General features: G+C 44.3%; 2 protein-coding genes and 1 long non-coding RNA gene across 4 annotated transcripts in view; 1 reads left to right on the forward strand and 2 right to left on the reverse strand.

Moving 5' to 3' along the window:
• The window catches only part of MPRIP (myosin phosphatase Rho interacting protein), a 477,073-nt gene that overhangs the window by 155,243 nt on the left and 295,602 nt on the right, over positions 1-26,228 (forward strand). The gene's annotated exons all lie outside the window — the stretch shown is intronic.
• FLCN (folliculin) lies at positions 1,960-11,879 on the reverse strand. 2 transcript variants are annotated; one of them, XM_063143182.1, is made up of 12 exons: positions 11,859-11,879; positions 10,046-10,303; positions 9,497-9,643; positions 8,875-9,096; positions 8,043-8,203; positions 7,117-7,208; positions 6,763-6,959; positions 5,960-6,073; positions 5,604-5,727; positions 4,411-4,542; positions 3,522-3,627; positions 1,960-2,394 (listed from the first exon to the last, which is right to left on the reverse strand). In XM_063143182.1, the coding sequence occupies exons 2-12, from the start codon at positions 10,292-10,294 to the stop codon at positions 2,193-2,195; spliced, it is 1,746 nt and encodes a 581-aa protein (XP_062999252.1). In that variant the 5' UTR covers positions 10,295-10,303; positions 11,859-11,879; the 3' UTR covers positions 1,960-2,192. The 2 variants fall into 2 exon arrangements, with proteins under 2 accessions (XP_062999252.1, XP_062999251.1); XM_063143181.1 differs by lacking the exon at positions 11,859-11,879 and adding an exon at positions 11,767-11,852.
• Positions 20,286-22,270, reverse strand: LOC134410179 (uncharacterized). Its single transcript, XR_010026249.1, has 2 exons — positions 22,190-22,270; positions 20,286-20,792 (listed from the first exon to the last, which is right to left on the reverse strand). It is a non-coding gene; the product is annotated as an uncharacterized LOC134410179 (long non-coding RNA).

The raw sequence follows: 26,228 nt of genomic DNA on the forward strand, positions 1-26,228 counted from the left end.
GACCCATTCCAGAGAGACTGTCCAAAAGGATACTGTTATACAAATTTCCACTGTTACAGGAAATCAAAGCTACTAACCAATACCACCACCCAGAAAGTCCTCCCAGAGGGAGGTTCCACATACGGAGATGTAAGAGTTACACATACGCACACACAAAGAAGAGATACAAATCAGTACATAGTGTGATGTTTGGGAGGAGTTCCCACCGGCTGAAGACAAAGAAGCATCCGTAAGTGATCAAATGCACCAATAAAGTCTGAGTACTATCCTCACCAACTTAACCCATAAGCTCCCTTTGCACATGCGTGTTTACTATCTCAATAAATGTTTGATTGCACTAACAAGCACATATCAACATTACTAACCACATGGTAAATCACATGGACCAATGAATGTAAGCTGATGGCGTTGATGACATAAATGCATAAAAACAACCCCTCCATGTTTGAGGGGTGTGACATTGCTTCTGCGTGAGCGACAGTGTTCACCCTTAACTGCAGTTCAGTAAAATGAGAAAAACCCAAGAAGCCTCTGTCATCTTTCTACCAAGTGTATACAAATCTGAACACTATGTTGCACTTGGTCCAAGCATATTCGTGTAACAATACCATGGCCAATGGTACTGAAAGTTGCTGAGAAGTCCAGGAGAACCAACAAGGTCAAACACTCTACATACATTCCATGGTCTAAACAAGTAAAACCACATTCTCGAAAACCCCCAACTTTATTCAAAGTACTAAAACCATGTTTCCCTCTCGGGGATAAAAATTAACCAATTCAATAAACTAATCCAATATAAACATGCTAAAATTTACAACAAAAAAAGCTATTTTTCTTAGGCAAACCTTGCACAGGAGACAAACAGATATAAATTAACCACTCACAGTTAAAAATGTTAAATCAGTTATCACAAAGATGCAAGCCAACAACTCAGCCTCTCCATATTTTTCCTATTTAAATATTCAACATAACGTATTTTCAAGTTCTGTTTTCCCCCCAGCAACAGATCTATAGAGCTTGCCAAGAAACAACTCTATATGGGGATAACAGTAAAAAAGCAAAAAGCAAAGGTTATGTTCTTATAAAAGTTCAAGAAGAAATTATCCCAATTTTCACAAATCCCATTTCACCAAAATGTGTTATCTTACTTGGGTAACACCAACCTGTCTTTTGTGCAAGTCCTACTGTAGCAAATCCTATTGAAGATCTCCAGGGCAAAACTTGTGAAATGAACATTGAGAGATTCTGAGTTTACCCCAGCACTTAGTGATCCTTTACTGTAGCGAAAAAATAATAATTAAGGACACAATCCATCCAAGTCCCATTGAAACCAGTGGGAAAGAATTGTGAGCCTCATCTGGCACAGAGCGGTACGTCCTGAGTTCGATCCCAGCAGAAGCTGGTTTCAGGCAGCCGGCTTGGGTCGACTCAGCCTTCCATCCTCCTGAGGTCGGTAAAATGAGTACCCAGTTAGCTGGGGGAAAGGTAATAACGTCCGGGGAAGGCAACGGCAAACCACCCCGCTATAAGGCCTGCCAAGAAAACGTCAGCGAAAGCTGGCGTCCTTCCAAGAGTCAGTAATGACTCTGCTTGCACGAGAGGTTCCTTTCCATTCCTTTCCTTAAAACCAATGCAAGATGGTTGGGTTTATTCTGATGTCAAACTGCAGCCATCTAATTCTGTTTTTAGCCACATAAATACTGCAGGAAGTCTACCTCAAGCCGGGCATTTTATAAATGTTAACCCATCCTCAGTATAATTCAGGGACAAAATCACATGATGCCTACGACTGGAAAGGCATTCCCTCAACAAGGGACTATCACAAGCATACACTGTTGTGATGAAGCCTGAATCCCTACAGATACGCATTCCACTGCTCTAGGTTAGAGTCAAAGGAGAAAATGCCAGAAGCCTCTGTGTTCCTTCTGGTTTCACTAAAGAGCACTCAACAAGAGGAGAGATGTTTAAAGTCCCCTGTTTAATGGCAGTAAATCGGAGAATGCGCCTTTCAGGCGGAAATGTTTTCATCAATAAAAAAAGACTAAGGTTTCATTTATGCAGTATGGACCCATCAGGATTCCAGGTTGCCTTGCATCCTTATCCTAATCTGTCCTCTGAACTGGAGCAGCCCAGCCCACGCAGGTTGAAGGTTCAAGAAAGTAATTTCCCAGGCAAAACTGAGGAGCTCCAGGCTAGTTTCGAGACTCCGAACAAGTTGGGCTGCGAACTGTTGACATCAGGTGTGACTTATATGTCTTGCTCAGGCCAGTCATCCAGAACTTCAGGAGTTTCACATTGTCCTCTTCAGAAGCTCCCAAGATGCTCAGCAACTTCTGGGTGTCGTCTTTGGGCCTGCTGTCCACTTTGGTGAACTTGAAGAGGACTTTGACTTTACTGCAGAAGCCAAAAAGAAGAATATTCAAGTACTGGATTAACATACGATAGTACGTCTCAGAAATCAGCGACAATAGCTATTTCTCTGGTCTCCCCAGTTTCCTTCTATAAGCAAGAAGTAGAGTTTTAGCAAATCTCTTAAACATTAAATTGAGGGCCTCAGCTAGCTAGAGTGCTATAGGCCAAAAGAAGTTAATGGCGTTCTTTCACACATGCATGCAAACTGAGTAAACTGTAATCATGGAACTGCAACTTGCAAACTTCCCCAGCTAAAAATAAAGAAGCTGAGGACCAAATTCCATCCCTCTGGGCAGCAGAACTTGAAACACTGACTAAATTAAGAAGAGAGATCTCTACCTTTGATCAGGATCCCAAAGAACTGTGTGACTAGTTTTTGCTATCTAAGAGCAGAGGTCTTTTTCCTCCCCCACCCCAAATCCATGCCACATACCAAATCACTTTTAATTCAGAACAGGTTTGATAAACATTACTGGGGGAGGACTGCTTTTTAATGAAAATAGTTAGAGACATACAGTTCCTTAAGCACAGCTAAACTACGTATTTGGATTCCAGGCCTAGCCAAACATTTCCTGCAAGGAATAACACTGCTCCACCTGCCTGTAGCCTGCAAGCTTGGGTAGGCAACTTGTTGCCCTCCAGATGTTTTGGACTGCAACTCCAATAATCATCTACCATTGGTCATGCTGCCTGGAGCAGATGGGAGTTGTAGTCCCAAAACCTGGGGAGTACTAAGTTGCCTACCTCTGGGCCAAAGGAACACGAACCCTCCTTGCTAAGTCAAGGAAGAACACCAGCAAAGAAAGATCAGTACGGCCCAAACTGCATTTCAACGCCGGCTAATTGCTCATCACTTTGTTCCAGCCTTCAAGAATTGATCTCCCTCCTCTTCCTTTTCCCTCCACTCCCTTAACTTCTTAGTTTGACAAAAAAGCTATCTCTTTGTTTGTTTGTTTGTTTGTGTGAACTGCTTTGGAAGACAACACTTGCCTGGAAAGCAAAATAAAAATTTAGTAAAATAAACAAGAATTGTTCTTTTGAAGAGGGGCAGGGGGGATTTCAGTGAAATTTCAAATGTATTTAAAAGCTGAAGACAGCCAGCCACTTACTTCATCCATTCCTCCTTCAGGCAGATGAGGCACTGGTCCACTACATCCACCGAGAGGTTCTGGTTCGTCAGGGCAGCTTCCATCTTGTTCAAGATGGTGGGACCAACTGCATCCAACAAGAGAAAGCTTACACTGTCCCAACAGATCTATCACTCTTTGAAGAGCAGGTTGTTTAGCATTTAAAAATATATATTTGTAGAATTTCTATTCCAAGCAATTCGCCACTTCTTCAAAATCCACCTTTTCCATGAAGCCTCTGACACAAGCCTCTAATTCCTATCTCTAAGTGTAACTACGCCTGTAACTGAAACAACACGTATTTCCCTGTTTATCCCATCCTCAGCTTCCTTCCCCTTCCTCTGTTGTCTTTGCGTCAAATTTTAGATTGTATGCTCCTCAGGGCAGGAACCATATAAACAAAATAGCCGCAGTCTGATTAGGATAAATCCAATCGCAAATTTATTTCAATTATGCAGAGACTGCAACAAATATCATCTCTGGCAAAACCAGAATTATACAGTGTTATACATTTGTGCTCGATTTGCTTAATGCATATTAGGTTGCAGGTATTCAATATTTTTAGTAAAAGGTATGCGCAGCCCTGCTTATGATGTACAAGTCACTGACTAGCCCAAGAGATCAGATGTAGGTGAAACATACACCTCTATGGACGGCCATCTTGCAGAGTGCAAAAGGTATCCTCTTCTTGACATATCTAGTTGCACAGATAAACAGAGGTAGCCACAATATGCCTCAAAATATCCCACAATATCCCACAAAAAAACCATGGCAGGAGTCCATGATTTACTTTGGTGCCACGGACAGCATCTAGGGGATCTACTTACTTACTGAACCATAAATGTCCATCTTGACAGGACAATCTGCTTACCTCTGTCGGCTGCCACAGGGCTCCCGCTCGTGACCACAAATTCATATTTGCTGAGCGGCTGTTCGTCGTCAAACAAGACAGGATAGAGGCTTGACCTGGTGGCAGTACGGACTTCCACAAGGACGGCGAATTCTAGAACAAGGGGAGGCCCATTCACACCATTATTTCAGGTTGTTTAGAAAGATTAACTTGCCAGATTGTAGCCCTTGAAGATAATCCCTCCCTAAATTAGTCACTTAGTCCCCACACTGAAAGCCAGTACAGCAGAGTGGTTAAACTATTAGACTAGAACTGGGAAGACACAGGTTCAATTCTGTAACACAACACAGCCAGGAAGGTCCTTGCATCACCTTGGGCCATTGCTATCTCTCAGCTAAACTCGAAATAACCTGGTTTCCACGTCACAGCTACCCTGGGTTTCTTTAAACCGTGGGTAGTCATTAATGAGCTGGCGGAAGTGAACATGCTGGCTCCCACCTTCCTGTTCCCTCTAAAACTAAAAATTTTCAACTATCCACATACAATTCAGCATCAACAGAGCAGTTATTAATCTTTCAGTTCCGTTTAAGAGGCAACCAAATGAGCCATGGACAACAGAACGATGAAGGATACCAGCTGATTACAGAGAAGGGAATAAAGACTTAAATATGGACACAGGAGGAGGAGGAAGAAGAAGAGGAGGAGGAGGAGGAGGAGGAGGAGGGCCGGTGCCAGACTATTTTGCGCCCTAGGCAGGTGAGCTGCTTTCACCCACTCCCACCCCCCCCAGTGTACCTGGGCACGGGGTGCCATCTCGCCCGCCCAGCCAAAGTGAAGCCAGGATGCGGGGGGTGGGGGGCAGGAGAGGTTTGGAACGGCCGCCCGGCCGGAAGCCGCTCTGGGAGAACAACTTCTGGGCGCGCCGTTCTGAAGTCGCCCCCCACCCCAGCATCCTGGCTTCGCTTCAGTGCCCACCCAGCCGAAGCGAAGCCAGAACGCTGGGGCAGGCAGGCGGCTTCGGAACAGTGCGCCCGGAAGCCGCCCTCTCAGAGCCATTGTGGGAGAGCGGCTTCCGGGTGCAGCGTTCAACGCCCCCCTTACCTTGGCGCTCTAGGCATCCGCCTGAGTGGCCTCTATGGTAGCACCGGCCCTGAAGAGGAGGAGGAGGAGGAGGAGGGGAGGGGGGAGGAGGAGGAGGAGGAAATTGCTCTTACCAGAAGACAATATGTGGGATGGGATTTGCACATGGGGACTGAGGCCCAGAAAATTACACCTATAAGCCTCCTCATACTTGTCACTGTAAGGGATGATACGGACGCAACCAATGGGCAGCATAGTCTAGCACAGGAAAAAGACAAAAGGTGAGAATCCAGGGACAAGCACAGGCGGCGCTCTTGCCAGCAGAAGGACGGCCCAAGGTGGTTCTCAGACTGGAAGGGCAAGAGCTCTGCCTGTTCTTCCCTCCCTCTCATGACATCACAGCAGCCCAGCCAATCACTGCCAGAGACCTCCCCGTCCCCAAATCCGTTGGCACATTATAGCAGAGGTAAGGGAGAGCAGAGGTGCCTACCCGTAGGACATCGAAGGCGGACTGGACAAGGTCTTGGTCCCGTGCTTTCCAGATGACCTGATTCCCCATGAGCACATGCCATGCCAACATGCGGAAAGCCGACGGCCCCAAGACCTGAAGAACAACAAAAATAGATTAAACTTTACCTGCCATTTTTAAAATATGCGTCCTCACCGATTTTGGTCTATCAACAGCATCCTTGCGCAGCAGCCTCCCAAATATTTTAAGCATTTGTAAATATTTTAAGTATGCAAATATTTTAAGTATTTGTACACTGCCCTTCAGTCATATTCCCAGGGCAATTTACTAGCTTTACAAATCACTTAAACAGCCTTTGTCGACCCCTGTTTGTCAGCAATGCCAACGAAAGGAAAAGCACCACTCAGATCATAGAATCACAGAATAGCAGAGTTGGAAGGGGCCTACAAGGCCATCGAGTCCAACCCCCTGCTCAATGCAGGAATCCACCCTAAAGCATCCCTGACAGAGGGTTGTCCAGCTGCCTCTTGAAGGCCTCTAGTGTGGGAGAGCCCACAACCTCCCTAGGTAACTGGTTCCATTGTCGTACTGCTCTAACAGTCAGGGTGTTTTTCCTGCTGTCCAGCTGGAATCTGACTTCCTGTCACTTGAGCCCGTTATTCCGTGTCCTGCACTCTGGGAAGATCGAGAAGAGATCCTGGCCCTCCTCTGTGTGACAACCTTTCAAGTATTTGAAGAGTGGCAGGTAAATAGGCCCTGATTCTTTAAACACTCAGATAATGGTAACAAGTTAAATATTCTCCAAGTAAGCACCCCACCTTTACCTGTCTCAAATGTCGGAGTGATCGGAAGACAGACTGACTTCTGGGCGCTACGTTCCAGCTACCGCAATCGACCATGAGAGAGGAATCGGTCGGGCTCTTGATCAGTTCGCAGCCTTCTCTTATTTTTGCTTGGCTGGGAGATTTTTCCTCTTCCTCCTCCCCGGAGTTATCCCAGACTTCCGATTCTTCCTCAAGGTCTTAAGAGGAACAGAGAGCGAGAAAGAGATCTTAATGAAGAAAATTCTGGTTCCCCACTCAATCTGGGGACAAAAGCAACCATGTGGCTATGTGTTCCAAGACACATGGAGACTCAGATTGATGCAAATTGGACACAGTTTGTCACCTGTTCCTTACCGGCTAGTTTTTCCATCTGAACGAGGGTATCCTCTGTGGGTGCTCCCTCCAACAGTTTCTCTGTGAGTCTGCTCCCACAGGCCTTCAGGAGCCTGAGAAAATTTAAAAAGATATCAGCAAAGAGGACATACTAAATGCCACAAGAAAATAAGTTACTCAAGCCCTTTGTTGGACCTCCACTTCCCTTACTCGGCTTCGTCCTTTTTCTTCTGCTGCCCCTTACGCCTGGAACGCTCTTCCAGAACACTTGAGAACTACAAACTCAATCACTGCTTTTAAAACTCAGCTAAAAACTTTTCTTTTCCCTATAGCCTTCAAATATTGAGTTTGTTCTGACTCTATACTGTTAGCTTTACCCTACCCGGTGCCTGTTTACACTTCCCTGTGCCTGTTTGCATTCTCCTTCCCTCTTTATTGTTTACTACAACTTATTAGATTGTAAGCCTATGCGGCAGGGTCTTGCTATGTACTGTGTTATCTGTACAGCACCATGTACATTGATGGTGCTATATAAATAAATAATAATAATAATAATAATAATAATATTCTTGCATTTGTGCCTGTATGGATGTGCTACAATGAACACCTTGTGAATTATCAAATGACAGATTTAACTCAAAGAGCCTGTCAGTATTCATGGGTTGCTTCCTGCACAAGCAACAAAATACTCTTGGAAATACTGGCATTTAAACAAAGTTGGCTGAGATGATCAATATTCACATATGAATGTTGAAATTTTACCAGATTTTGGACATTCTCAATAACACACACACATATGCTGAATCAGATGGACCTTTGGTCTGACCGAGCAACGCCCTTCATATGGCTTTACTTAAATTTAAAACCAATACAGGCCGTTGATTATTCAACAAAGGCCTTGTTAGCAATTAGCAGCCCTAAAGTTACAGATACACAGAAGGCCTCACCAGGCAAAGGAAGTATGGAGGCACGCCCACAGGTTCTCGTCATTCGTCAGAGAGGTTAGAGAGCGAGCCGCGTTTCCATTCCGCTGGTGCAGAAAAGGCGTGAAGGCCGTATTCATACGCTGGGCACGCTGCGGACATCCGTACTGCTCTGCTTCAAAGACCTGCGTTGCAAACAAGCGACAGTAACACAAAACCGAAAAAAAAGCTGGAAATGAAAAAAATGTTTCAGGAAACTCGACTTTCACAAAATCTTGGATTACATAGTTATTTATTGCGGGTATTTTTATCTCTCTCTTCAGTCGAAAAGGCTCCTGGAGCAACTAACAAATAATCAATAAAACCAAACAGACCCTGCCTGCGAGTTAATGGCACGACACACAAGGAAAATGGAATGGGGAGGGAAGAGGAAGAAAAATTAAGACTTTCAGCATTACCGTATTTCTTCGATTCTAAGACGCACTTTTTCCCCCATATAAACATCTCTAAAAATGGGGCGCGTCTTAGAATCGTGGGTGCGTTTATTATTTCTTAGAATCAAAGCTTTTTTTTTCTGTTGGTGGTACTGAAATTAGTGTGCGTCCTACAATTGATGGCATCTTAGAATCGAAGAAATACGGTTAGTCTTCTCTCCCTTAATACAGTCTGGTGGTGGTGAAAGCTGAGCAAGGAGGAACTTTCACGGATAGCTCTGTCTTGTTAACTGGGAACTAACATAACAGGCAGTGCCTCCTCGTCGGTGGAAGAACAACCCACGGTCTTTGAGGCCCTTTCAAGCCCAAGACATTTATTCCGGCCATTTTGTGATTCACGTAAACGCTCTTATCGCCCGCACCTTCAGTGCTTTGCCCTGCAGCTCATCGATGATGCCTCGGACTTTCCCCAGCAAGAAGGGCCACGAGTTGATGAGGTAGATGCGGTCCATCATAATGGCGATGATGCTATACCAGCGCTGGAACCCCCGCGCCAGGCTGTCTTTGATGAAGAAGGTGTGGCTGAACACAAAGCCGTGCTGCTCGTCGCCAAAGAAGATGGGGCCTTCCCGTCCCGGACACACCTTGCGGGGCAAGCAAGAAACGCAATGAGCGCAGAAGCCAGGGAGAGGCACTGAATAAGGTCGCCCCGGGTCATGGGAGGAAGCTACAGGGCCCCACATTCGTGAATAGAAGGAGCAGACTAATTGTCACCAAAGCCACATCTTTAAACCTCTCTTTGTGCCTGTCAGACTCTCTGTCACTTCTGTGTGTGTGTGTATGTTTGTGTTTTCTTGCCTTGTACAGTACTTTGGTTTTTGGGCAGGTTACTTTTCTTTTACTCTCACCAGTTTGCCGTCTTGGAAATGAGTGCTTGTGACCAGCCCTGCAACCATTTTATCTCGACACAATTGGGCTGGTTTACTTTTATTTTTTCAAGCCTACGGACCTGCCTACAAGGAGGTCGCTTGGAAGGTGGCTTACCTCACAGCTGAGGCTCCGGACACAGGCCTGGCGTACAATGCTGAAGAGCTGGGGATGATTCGGATGCTGGTGGCTGACATATTTGATTGAGGTCTCTTTGTCATGGCTGACATAGCCTGGGTGTCCTGCAGGAAGAGAACGGCACCCCTAACCGTGGGAAGAGAAGCAGACGGCAGGAATTACCACAGGAATGAATGCCAAGAAAGAAGCCGTTGACAGCCCTCTCCGATAGGAATTTATCCAACCCCCCTTTAAAGCCATCCAAATTGGTGGCCATCACTACATCCCATGGTAGTGAATTCCATAGTTTAACCATGTGCTCTGTCTTCTGTGAACTTGCCCAGAAACAATAAGTGCTGCGAATGATTAACAGAAGCTGCAGTCCTACGTATGCTCACATAAGAGTAATTCCCATGGCACTATTTACTTTTGAGTAAGCATGCACAGCACTGAGCTACAGCAGGCAGGACCTGTAACCTCTGTGGATTTATACTGATAAGGCATCAGAACATATCATGACCCCCCTGGAAGACCGAGAGAGACACTTGCTTCACACATATCTGACTTCTTTGGCCCTGGGCTGCTGGAGTCTGTGCTGGCACCTTCCGCGGGGCTGTGAGAGCGGATCCGGCTGCTCATCTGAATGCCCCCTTCCTCCTCTTCTACCTGCTCGCTTTGCCCGGGGCTGTCTCCGCTTCCCGCACCTTGCGGAAGGGGTGCGTGCAGGACCTCCGTGCAAAAGAGCGTGCGGGGCCCGTGCAACTCACAGAAGTGACACAGGACAACGATGGCGTTCATGGCGGCTCCCTGGAAAAGAAAGAGAGGAGTGCATGCCTGAAAAAGAGTTCCGTGGCCCTTCCAGGACCATATTAGGATCATGACCAAAGATCTTATTCACAAAATTGATCCTGCCAGGCCTTCTCCTTCTCTTCTGCACCAAAGCAAATCTTTCCCCATGTGCCATATTTAATTTTATTTGACCTTTCTAATATTCACACCCGACCTTTCTCTAAGGAATACGTCAATATAGGTGCAATCCCATGCAAGTTTAGCCAGCAAAAAGGAATACTGGCTGGAGAATTCTGGGAATTGTTTAGACAGAAAAAGAAAAGTCCTAGAAATCCCAGAATGTTAATGTTTTTACCGTTTTCAATGTTCTTGTTTTTATCGTTGTGAAGTTTTGTGTTAAATTGGTGTGCGCCGCCTTGATGGCTTTTTAGCAGATAAGGCGGTATATAAATGTTAATTAAATAACACATAAATTGTCCTACAGCTGCTGTGCGCCAGCTGCGTCCTGTCTCTAATACTGGCGCTGTGGCTTCATTTACAAGCTGACTTGAGCCACGCTTCAAAATAATAAATACTAGGGAACATCCTCATCCAAGTGAGTGGCCCCAATCCTGCTTCCCTGGAGTCCTAGCTTGACCTAGAATCATAGAATCATAGAAGAGCAGAGTTGGAAGGGGCCTGCAAGGCCATCGAGTCCAACCCCCTGCTCAGTGCAGGAATCCACCCTAAAGCATCCCTGACAGAGGGTTGTCCAGCTGCCTCTTGAAGGCCTCTAGTGTGGGAGAGCCCACAACCTCCCTAGGTAACTGATTCCATTGTCGTACTGCTCTAACAGTCAGGAAGTTTTTCCTGATGTCCAGCCGGAATCTGGCTTCCTGTCACTTGAGCCCGTTATTCCGTGTCCTGCACTCTGGGAGGATCGAGAAGAGATCCTGGCCCTCCTCTGTGTGACAACCTTTTAAGTATTTGAAGAGTGCTCTCATGTCTCCCCTCCATCTTCTCATCTCCAGGCTAAACCTGCCCAGTTCTTTCAGTCTCTCCTCATAGGGCTTTGTTTCCAGACCCCTGATCCTCCTGGTTGCCCTCCTCTGAACACGCTCCAGCTTGCCTGCGTCCTTCTTGAATTGTGGAGCCCAGAACTGGACGCAATACTCTAGATGAGGCCTAACCAGGTTATTATTAATAGTATTAATAAGCTATTGGATTATTATTATTATTATTATTATTATTTATATAGCACCATCAGTGTACATGGTGCTGTACAGAGTAAAACAATAAAATAGCAAATCCAATGTTAGTCCTGCGTACAGTAGAGCCGGTGAAATGAATGGGGCTGAAGTTAAGTCATGAACAACCTAAGTCCCATTCATTTCAGTGGGTCTACTCTGTGTAGGGCTAACATTGGATCCTACCCACTGGCTCCTTTCCTACAAGCAGGTGGCTTCCACACCCACGACCCCAGCATTCCCAGAAGGTATTACCTTCCTCCTCTCCTGGGGTGCCAAGCCAAGTTCCTAGTCCTGGTTGAGGCTGCTTTCTACTGCAGGACGAAGAGGGGATCTTTCTGGCTTACCTGCCCTCTCTCCGCGCATGCGCACTTCGCCAAGGTTCGGGTCCAGCCCAAGGCGCCTGACACCGCCTGACTGGGAGGAACCATTGAGCGCGCTCTTGAAGGGGGAGACAAACGGCCTCTAGCCGCCCCTGTGAGGCCTCGCGGAGCACCAGAATAGAGAGGAAAGTGTCAACGCACACGAACAAAACGAAATCTCCATCCCCAAATCTCATTCGATAGCTCCCAGCCCTCCTCCGCCGACTGCATCATTGCTCCCCCCCAAATCGGCACATGGTTCAATCCTCGGCTACTCCCGCTTACAAGGGACGGGCGAGCCTATTTGTAAAGAGGGGGAGGGTTTGTCTTCCAGCGATGTATCCGCACTCGACGGCACAAGGCGGGTGTGTGTGTGTGCCGCCTCAGATAAAGACCGCTAAAAGAATCGTGGATGAGTTTGGGAAGGGAAGGCGCCCAGAGTTGGTGCCTTTCAGATACTTCTCCTTTCCCCCCCTTCACTTCCCTAGGGAGATGGTACAACCCGCCGAGTCCCATGATAGTCATGTGATAGAAACAACACAACAGGTTCTAGTGGCAGCACCGTAAAGGCTGCGAAATGAATTGTGATGAGCAGAGGAGGGCATTGAAAGGGCAGGGCGGTGGAGGGAAACACTGCAAATCACAAGATAACCATAATTAGGTTATAAAATGAAAATAAATGCCCTGTACATACTAACAAGGACAAGGCAGGTCTCTGCCCAGAGGAGCATACAATCTACACTGGTATATCCCAACTGTTGTGGGCTGAGTCTGCGGGACGTACTAAAACAAAGGACAGGACTTGCCCATAGGGAAACCATACTTGCTCCGAAAAACCACCTCCTGCTTCGGAATCCTGATCTGATCCCCCCTCTGGATAATTAATAATAATAATAATAATAATAATAATAATAATAATAATAATAATAATAATAATAATAATACAAAAACTAGGAGATCTGGTCATCGCTACCTTGGCCTGGATTTCTGCTTTTCACTGAAGCTCTGATTACTTAAAATAACAGTAGACCTCATTAACCAAGGCAGTAGCACTTCCAGGGCACTTTCTGGATACTGAAAGTTCTGATACTGTTTCAGAGGGCACCTGCAGCTTTAACTGTTGTGATGAAGAGGAAATTTCACCAGGCTCTCCATATATACAAATGACACCTGCAGAAATTCCCTTTTCAATACAACTGTTAAAGATACAAGATCCATGTCCTCCTTTTCATAGGGTCACCCTAAGTAAGTCCCATTAAGCTCAGTGGGGTTTATTATTATTATTATTATTTATTGCATTTTTATACCGCCCAATAGCCGAAGCTCCCTGGGCGGTTCACAAAAACTAAAACTTGTTTAAGATTGCACTGCACACAAACGATCAAACCACAATGACTTGTGGATTTAGGATTGCTCATAATTTGATAAGTTGCACTCCTAGGCATATTTACGCAGAAGTTGAATGAGACTTATGCTCTGATAAATTTTTATGATTCTTTAGAACAGCAGCCTAACAGTACAGCCCTGTACAAGTCTACTCAGAAGTAAGCCACATTGCATACAATGGGTAAATGTGTATAGGATTGCAGCCTTAATTTGCATTTCAAAATTTAAAATACATTTCAACTGTAACGCCATCAATGGTATAGATATCCAGGATTTCAAGAACTCCCAAAGTTTAATTTTATTTCACACATAGCATAAAGGGAATCCTAGGCCGATTAATCTGTGGTCCCAATTTCAAAAGTAATCCATATCACTGAGGAGGTAAAAAAAAAAGGGGGGATGACTTTATTTCCAATTACATAAATCCCCTTCCCCATATCAATGCCATCGTTATGGATTCTGTAACTGTACAACATCATAAACTATTGGGAATTCCATGGACACTGCAAAATTCCATCTTGCTGAAATTTACATGTGCCAGAAAGAAATGTTGGTTTTACATACCCTGAAAATTTCAAGACAATTGGTGAAATATTGGGGGAAAGGGTTATATATTAAGAAGACCACAAAGTATGAATGATCAGATTCACAACACTAATATTTTAGTAATTGCTTTCAATGGCCATTCAAGAAATCAGAAACTGATGGGTTCACATAATTGTCCTTGAAAAACTATATGTCCCCAAATTTTCCAGCACTGTCTGTCATTGATAAGACCTACTGCTGGCTTGCTTGACAGCCAGTGAGGAAGTACTAGCTCCTCCTCCTCGCCACTTTCATTATCTGGGCCAAAAGGAGAGGCAGGTGAACAAGCTGTTTCCATTGGTGAAGAGAAGCCACTTCAGGGGGCTCTCATTAGTGGGCCACTGCTAGGGTGTGCGACCTTGGTAGTTACCCAACCACGCCCGTCCTTGATGCTGGCCTGGCCATGAAGAGGTTCCCTTTGGCTTTATCATGTCAATAGCTGCCACTATTACCTTCGATCAAGCAAAGTGGAAGAAAGGTGGCATGAAATAAAACAGGTGACTGAAGAGGAATTGACAGTTAGGGTGACCTTCCATTTTGATATGTTATCTCTGGTCTTTGTCTTATCTAATAATCAGCTGACTTTGAACCGTCCAACTAAAATTCAGGGAAATGTTATTTTCATGGGAACAACAAAATGCATTTGTGTTGTTCCACCAATACCTGGTTATTACTATATATGGGCATATTTCAGCACACAAAGGGCCACTGTACTAGCACATGACACACTGTGACAGATTTTATAAAAGGAGGAGACTGGGTATAATTTCTTCAGAAACTCACAGATCATCAGAGTGGACAGTTTGGCTGTAAAAGCCATGTGATAACGCCTCGGCTCCTGGAATCCTGAAAGATGTCCAAGCGTGTATCATGCAAAGACCCGGAACGTAAAGTTCCTCCAAGCAGGAGGAACAAGAGGTGCAGGAAGATCTATGATGCACCACTGAAGAAGAAGAAAGGTAAACACTACCTAGTATTGTATTGGGTGGGCGTCCAATAATTAGAATGGGAGCCAGTTCCAAATTAATAACATAAAGGGAGTCTGCTATACATCTGAAAGAACAATGCTTTAATAAACAAGATTGTTTTGCTTTGGACAGGGTATGTACGTGTCTGTGCCACATACTACTACTGGAGAGGAGGAAAGAAGTAATTTCCAGCGGTTAGCTTTCCCCTACTCAGAAATTCCATCTTTCATTCTAGTGAACCTCACCAGCAGGAACCATTCACAACATGGAAATCCATCAGAGAAGCCATCAATAAACTGAGGGAAGAACGCAAGATTCAGGAACTCTCCTGTTACAGGAGCAATGCTAGGCCTGCCTGTCCATGTGTCCATAAACTCATAAAAAAGGGTTGTTGTGTGTACTGCATCATTGTGTATTTCTGGTTTAACGGATCCATTAACATGTTAGTGAAATGTACATAAAAGGAAAAGTGGAGGAATCAAATTGAGCGTGCCATGTGAGCAAAGAAGGCCATATGAACACAAATTCACCTTTTCCGTATGAATTATTTTAGAACAAAAATAATAATACACAGTATTTTTTTCCTGACCGCACATGCAATTATTTCCTAACCTGTTGTATAAGAGGCCTGCCTGACACTTTTGCTAGATATTTCTCATATAATTGAATTTGGGGTGATATTGAGCAGGCTGCTGAGAGGCCTCATTTCGCATCATAAACGCAGACATGGAGGACAGAAATGGGACTGAATGGAAGCCCTTTTATGAGTACTACTCCTTAGAACGGCAGCATCAAAGCCAAGCTGCAGGACCAAACATTTCACCCAGAAGATGCCCTGTAGAAGGACCAGTGCTTATCTGTCAATAATATCCCTTGCAATCCAGTTCCAATGTGTTTCCTTTCTGCAAGTTGCCTGCTAAAATACCTTCACCAGTGCCATTGATCCCATTGTGAGCTCTCTGTGTGGCTCCTATCTCTGCCTCAGCTAAGTGCCTTTCCCACATACCCAAATCCTCTCAAATTCCAAAAAGGATGCCTGCCAATTTTGCCAACCCGACTATCGTCCAAATCTCCTTTGCCCCACTCCTGTCTTCAGGACACTGTCCACCACTCATTCCACCCCTTTCTCCCTCAGTTGTAAAAGTGGGGGGAAAGGCAATTCAACACTCTTTATATTTCTTGGAATGAGGGAGAAGGTGGTACTTGGACTTCCAGTAGCAGCCACTAGTAGGTCAACTTTTGGGCCTTTCTTCTTCATCTAGAACGGGTAGGCAGAATAGATCTCTTGTTGTTTGGAACTTCAACTCCCAGAAGCCCCTGCCTGCATGGCCAATGGTCAGGAATGCTGGGAGTTGAAGTCCAAAAATCTGAAGAGCTACTTTCTGCCCTGCCTGGTCTAGAAGATGGTTCAGTAATGGTTAGGTCTTTCAGTACACATTGGATGTGGACATGTATTCAAATTTCAAATCTTTCATGAGTTAATTTGGGGAAATTTATCTGCTCTTCCCCCACAGCCAAGTGTATCCTAATTTGTGAAGTTGTAAAGAGGAGCCAACAAAAAATATAGCAAAGCGCATGGGGCCTGTAATCTAAGGAACAAATAAAATAGGGTAACCATATGAAAAAGAGGACAGGACTCCTGTAACAGTTGTATTGAAAAGGGAATTTCAGCAGGGGTCATTTGTATATATAGGGAACATGGTGAAATTTCCTCTTCATTACAACAGTTAAAGCTGCAGGTGCCCTGCCATCTTTTAAATCTGGTCACTCTAGTATAGCTCCTGCAGCTTTAACTGTTGTGATGAAGAGGGAATTTCACCAGGTTCTCCATATATTTCAAACGACACCTGCTAAAATTCCCTTTTCTATGCAACTGTTAAGGAGCCCTGTCCTCCTTTTCATATGGTCACCCTAAATAAAATCGTATTTGTAGGTACAGTATTTGAGAAATGGGAAATAAGAATCACTCCCAAGTTTTGGTTTCTCTAGAAACACCTTTAAACAAAAACGATGGAGGGACATATATTTTGGATCTGTCATTGAAATACAATTGTTCATTCTTGCACTTTCTAAGGAATTCGTGACAAGGAAATTGACCAGGAAGATTAAGACAGTTGCAAAACATAACACAGTTCAAATTCAAAATAGGGTTCATGAAAGGCAGGTATACATCTATATGTATATACCTCATTCTATGCAGTGAAATATAAAAGCAAGTGCACCTAACTTTGGAAAGTCTGATACGTGCCACTGAAATCGATAGAGATCGTTTGCAAAGGGTAAATGTCATTCCTACTGATTTCAAAGAGACGAAGGTTCACCTAACGTTCTGTATTGTTCCCATCGTGATCATTGTAACAATGGTCCATGTGTATCTGAAATTAAGTACTTCCTCCTGAGTTCTCCCTTAACTCAGTTCTGTTATTATTGGCCCGTTTCAATCATCACAATTGTTGGTAATGTAATACACCTAATGCTTCTCTTATCTATATGTTTTGACAGGAGTGCAGCCTTATACCCATTACCTTTTCATGCTGAGTAGACACATATGAGATACCTCTATATATTGTTTTGTTATATAATGTTCCTTGCCCCCTTGTTACGTTATACTGAATAGATAAGAATGAAACACGACACAAAATGAAGTGACAATTTTTAATTGACAGGTGGTATTGTTTCAGTTCAGCCTCCGTTGTTCTAGGAGTGTTCTCTTGTTCCTGGGTGTTCTCTTAGGAAGGTTTTGGGTCATTTTTCTGTTTGGCAGATGGTCTTGAGAGGCCGATAAGGCTGGGACTGCAGGGTTTGTAGGCCACAAAGATGGCATTTAATCTTTCCTGCTTTTACGTCTCCCTCCTCTTCGTCTTCTATGTCTGTGACCTTCATAGGACAGAAAAGAAAACATATGGTCACATCTTATGCCCAAGACAAGTTATGAAGCAACTGCTGCTATGTGAAAGACCTCAAGTGTTCAAGACATGGTCATATTTTCTCCATCTTACCTTTCTTTTTTCTGCCATGGTGCCGTCTTCCCTTCTTTCCACCTTTACCTCCATGTCGCCTTCTCCGACGGCGACGACTGAGGCTGCGGCTACGGCTGCGTCTGAATCTTGCCATTTAGGATGGTGTCTTGGTCTTTTGAGCTCTCTGCAGCTGGAGCACCAGTGGTCTTGATGGTCTTGTCAGAGCTTAGGTGAAGACACTGCAGTTCTGGCTTTTTATAGCCACTAAGGATGGCTAGTGATGTCATATGTGATTATGATGTAATACAATGGGCTGTATTATTTCTTTCTTTTTTTTTTAGCAAGCCAATGGCTATGTTGCCTATATATGGCAAAATGAACCCAGCAGCCCAGTTTCATCAAGTTGTAATATATCTGGACCCTGATCATTGTGTTAAATACATTCATTATTTTAACCTTCCAATTACATTAAACTCTTATAAAATCACATGTAGGAAATGTGTATTTGAATGTAATTTTATGAGGTTTAACAAAATGTTTTCTTCATTAATCTATTGCCGGCAAAAAAAACTGGAGAGTATAGAAATACACTCCTCGCAGCCACCTTTTAACGTCAAAAGGCATGTTGGTAAGTGTTTTCTATGAGCAACGTGACGTACATATCTTATGCTGAACGATTTCGTGCAATCAGTGTATACAGGTATTTTGATCGTATCTGTAAGAAATGACAGTGTTTCAATGCAACAGTGAAGTGAGAGAAAAATGGACTGAGGAAATGGCGAAGGATGCAATCTTATGTCCTATGAAGAGCCCCTCTCCATGGGAAGAGAGGACAGTTCACCCTTGGAAGCTTTCTTGCAGCACTAACACTGCTCCGATGGTAGAGGGGGCAAAAGGGGGGCATGTCAGGGGCCAATTGAGGGAGGCGTTAGATCTGCAGGACCCTCCCACTTCCACAACTTGGCCCTAGAATAGGGGAAGGGGGTATGCCTGTCCTGGGACTGGTGCAGGGACAGTACAAGTTCAACTGCTGCCTGAGGTGGGTGGATGCAGCCCAGCCCACCCCACCTGGCTCCTCTTCCTCTCAGCTGCTGTCACAGCCTATCTACACCTCAATGCTTCACTCCAGGAGGGGTCCTAACTCAGAGTGTGAAATTTCAGGGCGGTGTCCCTAGAGATTGCCTATCTTCTGGTCTGCTTCACCCAGAATGCTTCACTCTGAGGAAGGATCTCTCAAATTGAAGCATCTGGGCTGGGCAGGCTCTGTCCAGAACCATGCCAGTTGCCAGTCTCTTGGTGTGGCATTTCAAATGTTAGGCTTAACTGCTCTGCTAAAAACGTGACCTTTATTTCACCCAAATGTGTTCTGTGCCTATCAAGCAACTTCTGTCCAACCCCCTCCCCCTCCATCTTTTGCTGGTTTAATTCAAAAACATGTTTGACAGGTAAAGAAGCCTTTCTTTGTTCTGTGAAAACTAGATCCCTGACAATGTTAGTGGATCCTTCAAGGGACATATGGAGATTGTGAATTTGGAAAGGGGAGTTGGCAGTAGTGCGCATTTATCTGTACGCCACCCTGAGATCTTAGTGATATAGGGCGGGGTATAAATATTTTAAATAAATAAATAAATACAAAGCTCCCTCACACCAGGGGTTAACAAGCCCCCTATCTTCGCTTCTCAGCCGGTGTTTCCGTTCCACAGTTACTTCATCTTTTCAAAAGAGGAAGTACACAGCGATCACGAGGCCCATTGAGTCCACTGCTCTAATGGCGCTGCTTCTCCTGCACACAGCAAGAGAGAGCAGCAGTTCCGAGTTTAAAAAAAATCGGACTTAATGAGGGTTTTTGTTGTTGTTGCACAAGGAAGGCCAGAAGGGGTGGAAGGCCTGCAGGAGACAGGCAACATCATCTAGAGTATTGCATCCAGTTCTGGGCTTCAGAATTCAAGAAGGACGCAGACAAGCTGGAGCGTATTCAGAGGAGGGCAACCAGGATGATCAGGGGTCTGGAAACAAAGCCCTATGAAGAGAGACTGAAAGAACTGGGCATGTTTAGCCTGGAGAAGAGAAGATTGAGGGGAGACAGGATAGCACTCTTCAAATACTTAAAAGGTTGCCACACAGAGGAGGGCCAGGATCTCTTCTCGATCCTCCCAGAGTGCAGGACACGGAATAACGGGCTCAAGTTAAAGGAAGCCAGATTCCGGCTGGACATCAGGAAAAACTGCCTGACTGTTAGAGCGGTATGACAATGGAATCAGTTGTCTGGTGAGGTTGTGGGCTCTCCCACACTATAGGCCTTCAAGAGGCAGCTGGACAAACATCTGTCAGGGATGCTTTAGGGTGGATTCCTGCATTGAGCAGGGAGTTGGACTCGATGGCCTTGTAGGTCCCTTCCAACTCTGCTATTCTATGATTCTATGTAAGGGGCCTGAGCAAACTGAGTGCCCAGCAACAACCGTGCAATAAAATGCTCGTCGGATGGAGCTCACATACAAAATGCAGAGGCAGAATGAAGCTGCTTAGTTTATTTATTTAGAATATTTATATACCGCTCCCCATTGAAAAATTTCAGAGCGGTGTACAAGATGAAATGAAAATAAAAACAGAATAAAACAGTTAAAACAAAATTTTAAAGCAGCAAAAACAGAGATTCAAGGCTGCATATTAAGGAAAGGCTTCTTGGAATAAAGATGTTTTCAGGAAGCGCTGAAAGGAGTACAAGGTTGGAACCTGCCTGACCTCCAGAGTCAGGGAGTTCCACAGGAGGGGGGCGACCACGCTGAAGGCTCTTAGAATCATAGAATAGCAAAGTTGGAAGGGGTCTACAAGGCCATCGAGTCCAACCCCCTGCTCAATGCAGGAATCCACCCTAAAGCATCCCCGACAGATGCTTGTCCAGCTTCCCCTGGTGGATTCCAATTGGAGGATGGATCTATGTGGAACCACCAGGAGCAGGCCCTCAGATGACCTCAGTGACTGGGCAGGTTGGTAAGGGAGAAGGCTCTCTCTCAGGTATCCTGAGGAACAATGACAACATGTTGATTTCGGAAGATCATGAGGTTCGGATTTGAAAGCATTATGCAGTTGACACATCTCTAGCTGTCCCTTCTCCAAGAGCAAGGACTTTGCTCTAAAGCATCATATTCTAAAACAAATGTATTGCCTCATGTAGTTTGGTGTAGCATAGTAGCTGGAAGCATAAATACTACTACTAATATATTTATTTCTTACCCGCCTCTCCCTTTGGATTGAGGGGGACAACGTTAAGTACAACAATACAATATAAATCAAATGCATTAAACTGATTAAAAGAACATATAGAACCAATACAATGTAAAAATAACAATCAGGACATTTTAAAATTCTTAGGTTTAAAATTCATCTGGGTAGGCCTGCCGGAAGAGACTAGTCTTTATAGCTGTCTTTAACTCAGAGAGAGTATTAAGTGGGAGATTCTCAGTTCAATGCAACTCAGCCAATAGTCTTAGATAGTACATATTCATAAGAAATAATCTATGTTCTGTAATACTGAAACTATAGATTTGTTTATAGTTTATGGCAGCGTCTAACAAAGAGCAATGATGATATCACATTTACTTTGTGATGAAAGGCAGTGAGTGGCCTGCATGGCCAGGTCATAGCCAGCACAGGGAAACCCTGTGGTCCCTCAAATACTGAGGGAATTTAATTTGTAACAATTTTCCAGTTGGCTTGTAAACTGATGAATGTGATCTATGGAACTACCTGCTACTAGCAAGTCATTTGCAAATGCTAGAACAATCATGTATTCAGTTCCTGTCCCCCTTGTGTATAGACACAGATCAGCAATACTGCGTTTGAAATTCATTTCACTCCCCAAAGTAGAGTTCAAACAGTGATTCCAAGCTCTTGCACTTTGTTTCAAACCATACAAAGCCTTTTTAAATAACCAAACCTTGTCAGGCTGTCTCTCAAAGCCTGGTGGTTCTTTCATATAAACCACTTCCCCAAGTTCAGCATTTAAATAAGTTGTATCAAAATCAAAATGATGGACCTTCATTTGACTTTTAGCAGCTATTTTCAATACCATCCAAAATGTGTCAGCTTTACATGTAGGGGAGAATGTTTCATCAAAGTTCACGCCCCTTCTTTGATTGTAACCTTTGGCAACAAGACGTGCTTTATATTTTATGTCACGAGAAACTAGAGTTTTTTTCCTTGTAAACCCACTGGCAGGACACAGCTTTCTGCCCCTCCAGTAATTTGGTTGTCTCAAAAATTTTGTTCTGTTTAAAGCTTTCAGTTTCTGCTTCCATTGCACTAAACCACTTATCTCTCTCTTGGGTTGACAATTACAACACTTCCTCATAGGATTGAGGTTCATAATTTAACATACATACATGTACTTCATCACAATAACGCTTTGAAGGTATACCTTTGTTAGTATGTTCAGATCTGCTTGGCAGTAAAACTTCCTCGTTTTCCTGTGTCCTGACCTCTCTGTTATCAGAGGACGGCTGGAAAATGTCTGCTCTGGAGGTTTGAGATTTCACCGGGCTGGGAATTAACTCATTCCTTGCCCCTTCATTTCGGCTAACTAGCTCACTTTGTGAGCTGTTTGGCAAACATATCAGCATATCAGGGTTGCTGTGCACCCTCTCCCAGTTTTGTTCCTCGAAATCCACGGATCTTGAAACCATAACTTTTCCATGTCCTATGGAAAAACGCCAAGATTTTGTTTGCGTACCTTGGTAGCCAACGAATCTAGCCTTGTTTTGTTTTCACCTTTTTTCCTATGGCTTTTAGGCACATGTACAAACACCCATGTTCCCCAAGTATGGATATGGGACAAATCTGGTTGCTTCCCAAACAATAAACAGTAGGGTGTATTGTTTATAACGTTAGACCACGTTCTATTTAACAAATAGTTTGCACTTAAGAATGCTTCACCCCACAAGTCTTTTTCTGCATCTGCGTCAATTAACAATGCATCTTTTATACCTTGCAAGACTCCTGCACGTGGTTCCACCGCACCATTTTGCCATGGAGCTTGTGGATCAATTAACCTGTGAGTTATGCCTGTATGCTTAAACCATTTTGAGAATTCATTACTGGTGAACTCTCCACCATGATCAGATTGCACCTGTAATAAAGACTTTTGGAATCGTTTCTTAGCCCAAGTAACCCAACCTTTGAATTCAGTAAATGCTTCTGATTTTTGTTTAAGTAGGCCCTGGAGAAGCAAAGGTGTTTATCAGACTTCCCCTCTGCACAGATGTTCCATTTTATAAAAGGCATCTTGATAGCATTTCTCTGGATCAGAAAACTACTACGTTGTTTGATCCAGCATCTGCTACAACCCCACACATCAGATATTTAAAACAAACTTGGAACTATTGTTGTTTGCCAATCTTTTATTTGTCACTAAAGAGTACATTTAAGAACAGCTCCTCAAGACTGACCTGTCAGCAGCCATGCAAAAAAGAATGACAGATAACCCCTGTGACAGCACATACAAGACAGATCACAACTGCACTGGGGTGGGGTGCGGGAAAGGAAGACTTGTGAAGAAGAGGAGAGATTTAAGAAACAAAACTAGACTGCAAGAATGTGTAAATATGGTGCAATTGCAACATTCCTTTATATGGCACAGACCATTACAGAAGCATCTTTCTGAAACAAGGTTTCAGGTTTTCATTTCATCCTTTATGATCCTCTGCATGTCGGACGCCTGCATGTCGGCCCCAGAACCTTCCATTTGATTTAGGAAAATAAATGTACTGGTTATTATCTTACAGGTTCAATTACACAACTAAGAGGATTTTCAGGTTATACCTCCTGTTACTATAATCATACACTCTCCCCCTCCATTTACAGCTGCTAAGGAGGAGTTCAAGATTGTTTAAGAGATACCTCTTTATATAGATGCCCAGCTACTAATACATTCCAACCCCTCTTATTGTATTGAGGGAGCCTAAAGTATCAAGTATGACCAAACTTGCATTTCAGCTATTGCCATGGCACAGGTACAACAAAGTCAAACTGTACAGCTACATTAGAAAAAGGACTGTCTTTTCTGAAAAACAAACCCACAATCCTAAAGCCAAAGGAAGGATGTGTTCTATTAGGTAAGAATGTGTTTAACATGAACTGTGAATGCTGTGTGTAGGAAAAGGAACAAAAACGAAGAAATCACCTGTTTATATCTCAGCTCTGCCTCGAGCTCAAGTAGGTGGACTTAGGAAAGCATCTCCGTCCACTTCGCCCTATTACGATCTGCAATGCCAGAATAACAATTCTGATTCCCCCCCATACAGGGCTGCTTGTAAAGATTACAAGGTCATGTAGGTGGAGTGCTTTTAGCATGATCCAAGTGCCAAAAGGGAGACTCTGCTAGTATTGCTAGCGTCTGTCTTTACACATTATGGTTTGCAAATCAGAAGTCACCCTTGTCAGCATTCGCACATTGACTGTGGTTCCTTTGTAAGCCAGAATTTTGGAACAAGAACGTACAAAGCAGCCGGTGGTGATAGGGGTGGTGCGTGTGTGTGTGAAGAGGAAGCATATGTCACCGTGGCTAGCTCCCAATTAGCAAGCCATGGTTTACAAGGAATCAGTGTTACAGCTGTCTCAAGCCTACATAATGCATGCAAAATATATAACATTCTCGCGTCTGGAAGCTACTCCCCATCACATCAGTTGGTGGAGTTGACGCAAAGTAGTGCTAAAATTGAGCATTGAGAATAAAATACTGGCTGTGTCCAGACTAATATTCTGCAAGGACGAAGGGCCATTCTATGTAGGTCTCAGTGGCCAAGTACCTATAAACCTCACATTGCCATTTACGAATGTCTCTTTCCCACATTGACAGTACAGCGTACCGCCGGGCTGCGTCAACATACAAGGACTACTCTTAACATTCAAATCCACGGCACATCAATATATTTCAGAAGAGCGCATGTTTAGGATCACTTAACTTGGGGTCATTTACACCTTACCTGGTAAAGTAGGGGATGGGAACCCCCTCCAGGTGTTTTTGGACTGCAATGCCCATTATCCCTCACCATTAGCTTTGTTGGCTAGTACTGCGGGGAGTTGCAGTCCAAAAACATCTGGAGCCACATGTTCCTCCAACTCTGTGGTAAAGAGACCCGGAGTGTGCATGCCTTTTGGATTCCACACGCATCCCCAGGACCTCTTGACAGGTAAGGCCTGAGTGACCTGTGATACGTGATCCCAAATACGGCCGCTTGCATGTTAGTTTGTTGGATCAGATTAAGATTAAAATATGCTAGATTAGAAATGTTAGGCATTAAATCATGATGCTTTCAAAGGATCCTAGCAACTGGCAAGGATCTGATGGTCCACCACTGGATCACAATCTTATTCTCATGCCTGCTGTGATAGTATAAGACACTATGCTGCCACCACTCACAAAGCAACATGACATTAATGCTGGGAAAATCGCCAACTCCTGTTCCGATTGCTGCAACATGGTACACATGTACAAAAGGTATCAAGAACAGGGTCAATACGAGCTCTCCATCCAAGGCTTGTTTTGTAACTTCTTTTGCTTCAAGCCCCCACCCCCAATAAAGAGCCCTCGACTTGCTCACTCATCAAAATGCTCTGAATTCATCTTTCAAATTTCTTGTGTGTGTGGGTGGGTGGAGATCCGTCTCTATTTGACAATTGTCAACCCACACTAAGCAAGTGTTAAAATTTAATCCAAGAACCACTTTAGCAATTACATACTGATGCAACGACGTAAAAACAGCAGCATAAAAGCAAATTTTTAACCATGACTCAACCAGGCAGCACAAGAGAACACGAGGGCAAGCCAGTCCTAAAAAGAATGTCCTCCACAGCAGCCTTAAAAGGCCGCATTCGTATATTGAACATCGTGCCATTTTCCTAACTTGGATATGTAAAGTGTCACAGGAGTTTCTTATCAGTGCAAAGGAAGTGTTTTATCATGTTCCACATTCCGTACCCCACCTACATCCCATTTCAGGTTCTGTAAGTTGCCTAAAGACACACAAAAACCAGTCTTTGTAGATTCAGTCGAGAATAGCTTCTAACTCCTAGCCCGTGCTAGCATGAACTGATGCTTAAACTCCATCCTGAAGGTGCCAGTGCCTAAAGCAGCCTTCATCAACCTGGGGCGCTCCAGATGTGTTGGACTGCATCTCCCAGAATGCCCCAGCCAGGCTGGGGCATTCTGGGAGTTGTAGTCCAACACATCTGGAGCGCCCCAGGTTGAGGAAGGCTGGCCTAAAGCAAGGAGGGGCAGCTCTGGCCCATCGAGATGTATTGGCCTAAAACTCCCCTCCCCCATTGGCTATGCCAGCTAGGAATGATGGGAGCTGTAAGCCAAAACATCTGGAGGACCACATGTTGCCCAGTCCTGGCCTAAAGGAATGCACGCATACACCAACCACCTCCCTCCACTGAAGTACATTAGGACATGGGAA

This window comes from Elgaria multicarinata, chromosome 17 (assembly GCF_023053635.1).
Source record: "Elgaria multicarinata webbii isolate HBS135686 ecotype San Diego chromosome 17, rElgMul1.1.pri, whole genome shotgun sequence".
Lineage (NCBI taxonomy): Eukaryota > Metazoa > Chordata > Lepidosauria > Squamata > Anguidae > Elgaria > Elgaria multicarinata.

Coding starts and splice junctions, on each gene's coding strand:
- FLCN (XM_063143182.1), bottom strand. CDS start 10,294: ATGAACGCCATCGTTGTCCTGTGTCACTTCTGTGAGTTGCACGGGCCC. Junction 9,644..10,045: donor AGAAGTCAGATATGTGTGAA/GCAAGTGTCTCT, acceptor TCCCACGGTTAG/GGGTGCCGTTCTCTTCCTGC. Junction 8,204..8,874: donor TGCAGGGCAAAGCACTGAAG/GTGCGGGCGATA, acceptor TTTGCAACGCAG/GTCTTTGAAGCAGAGCAGTA.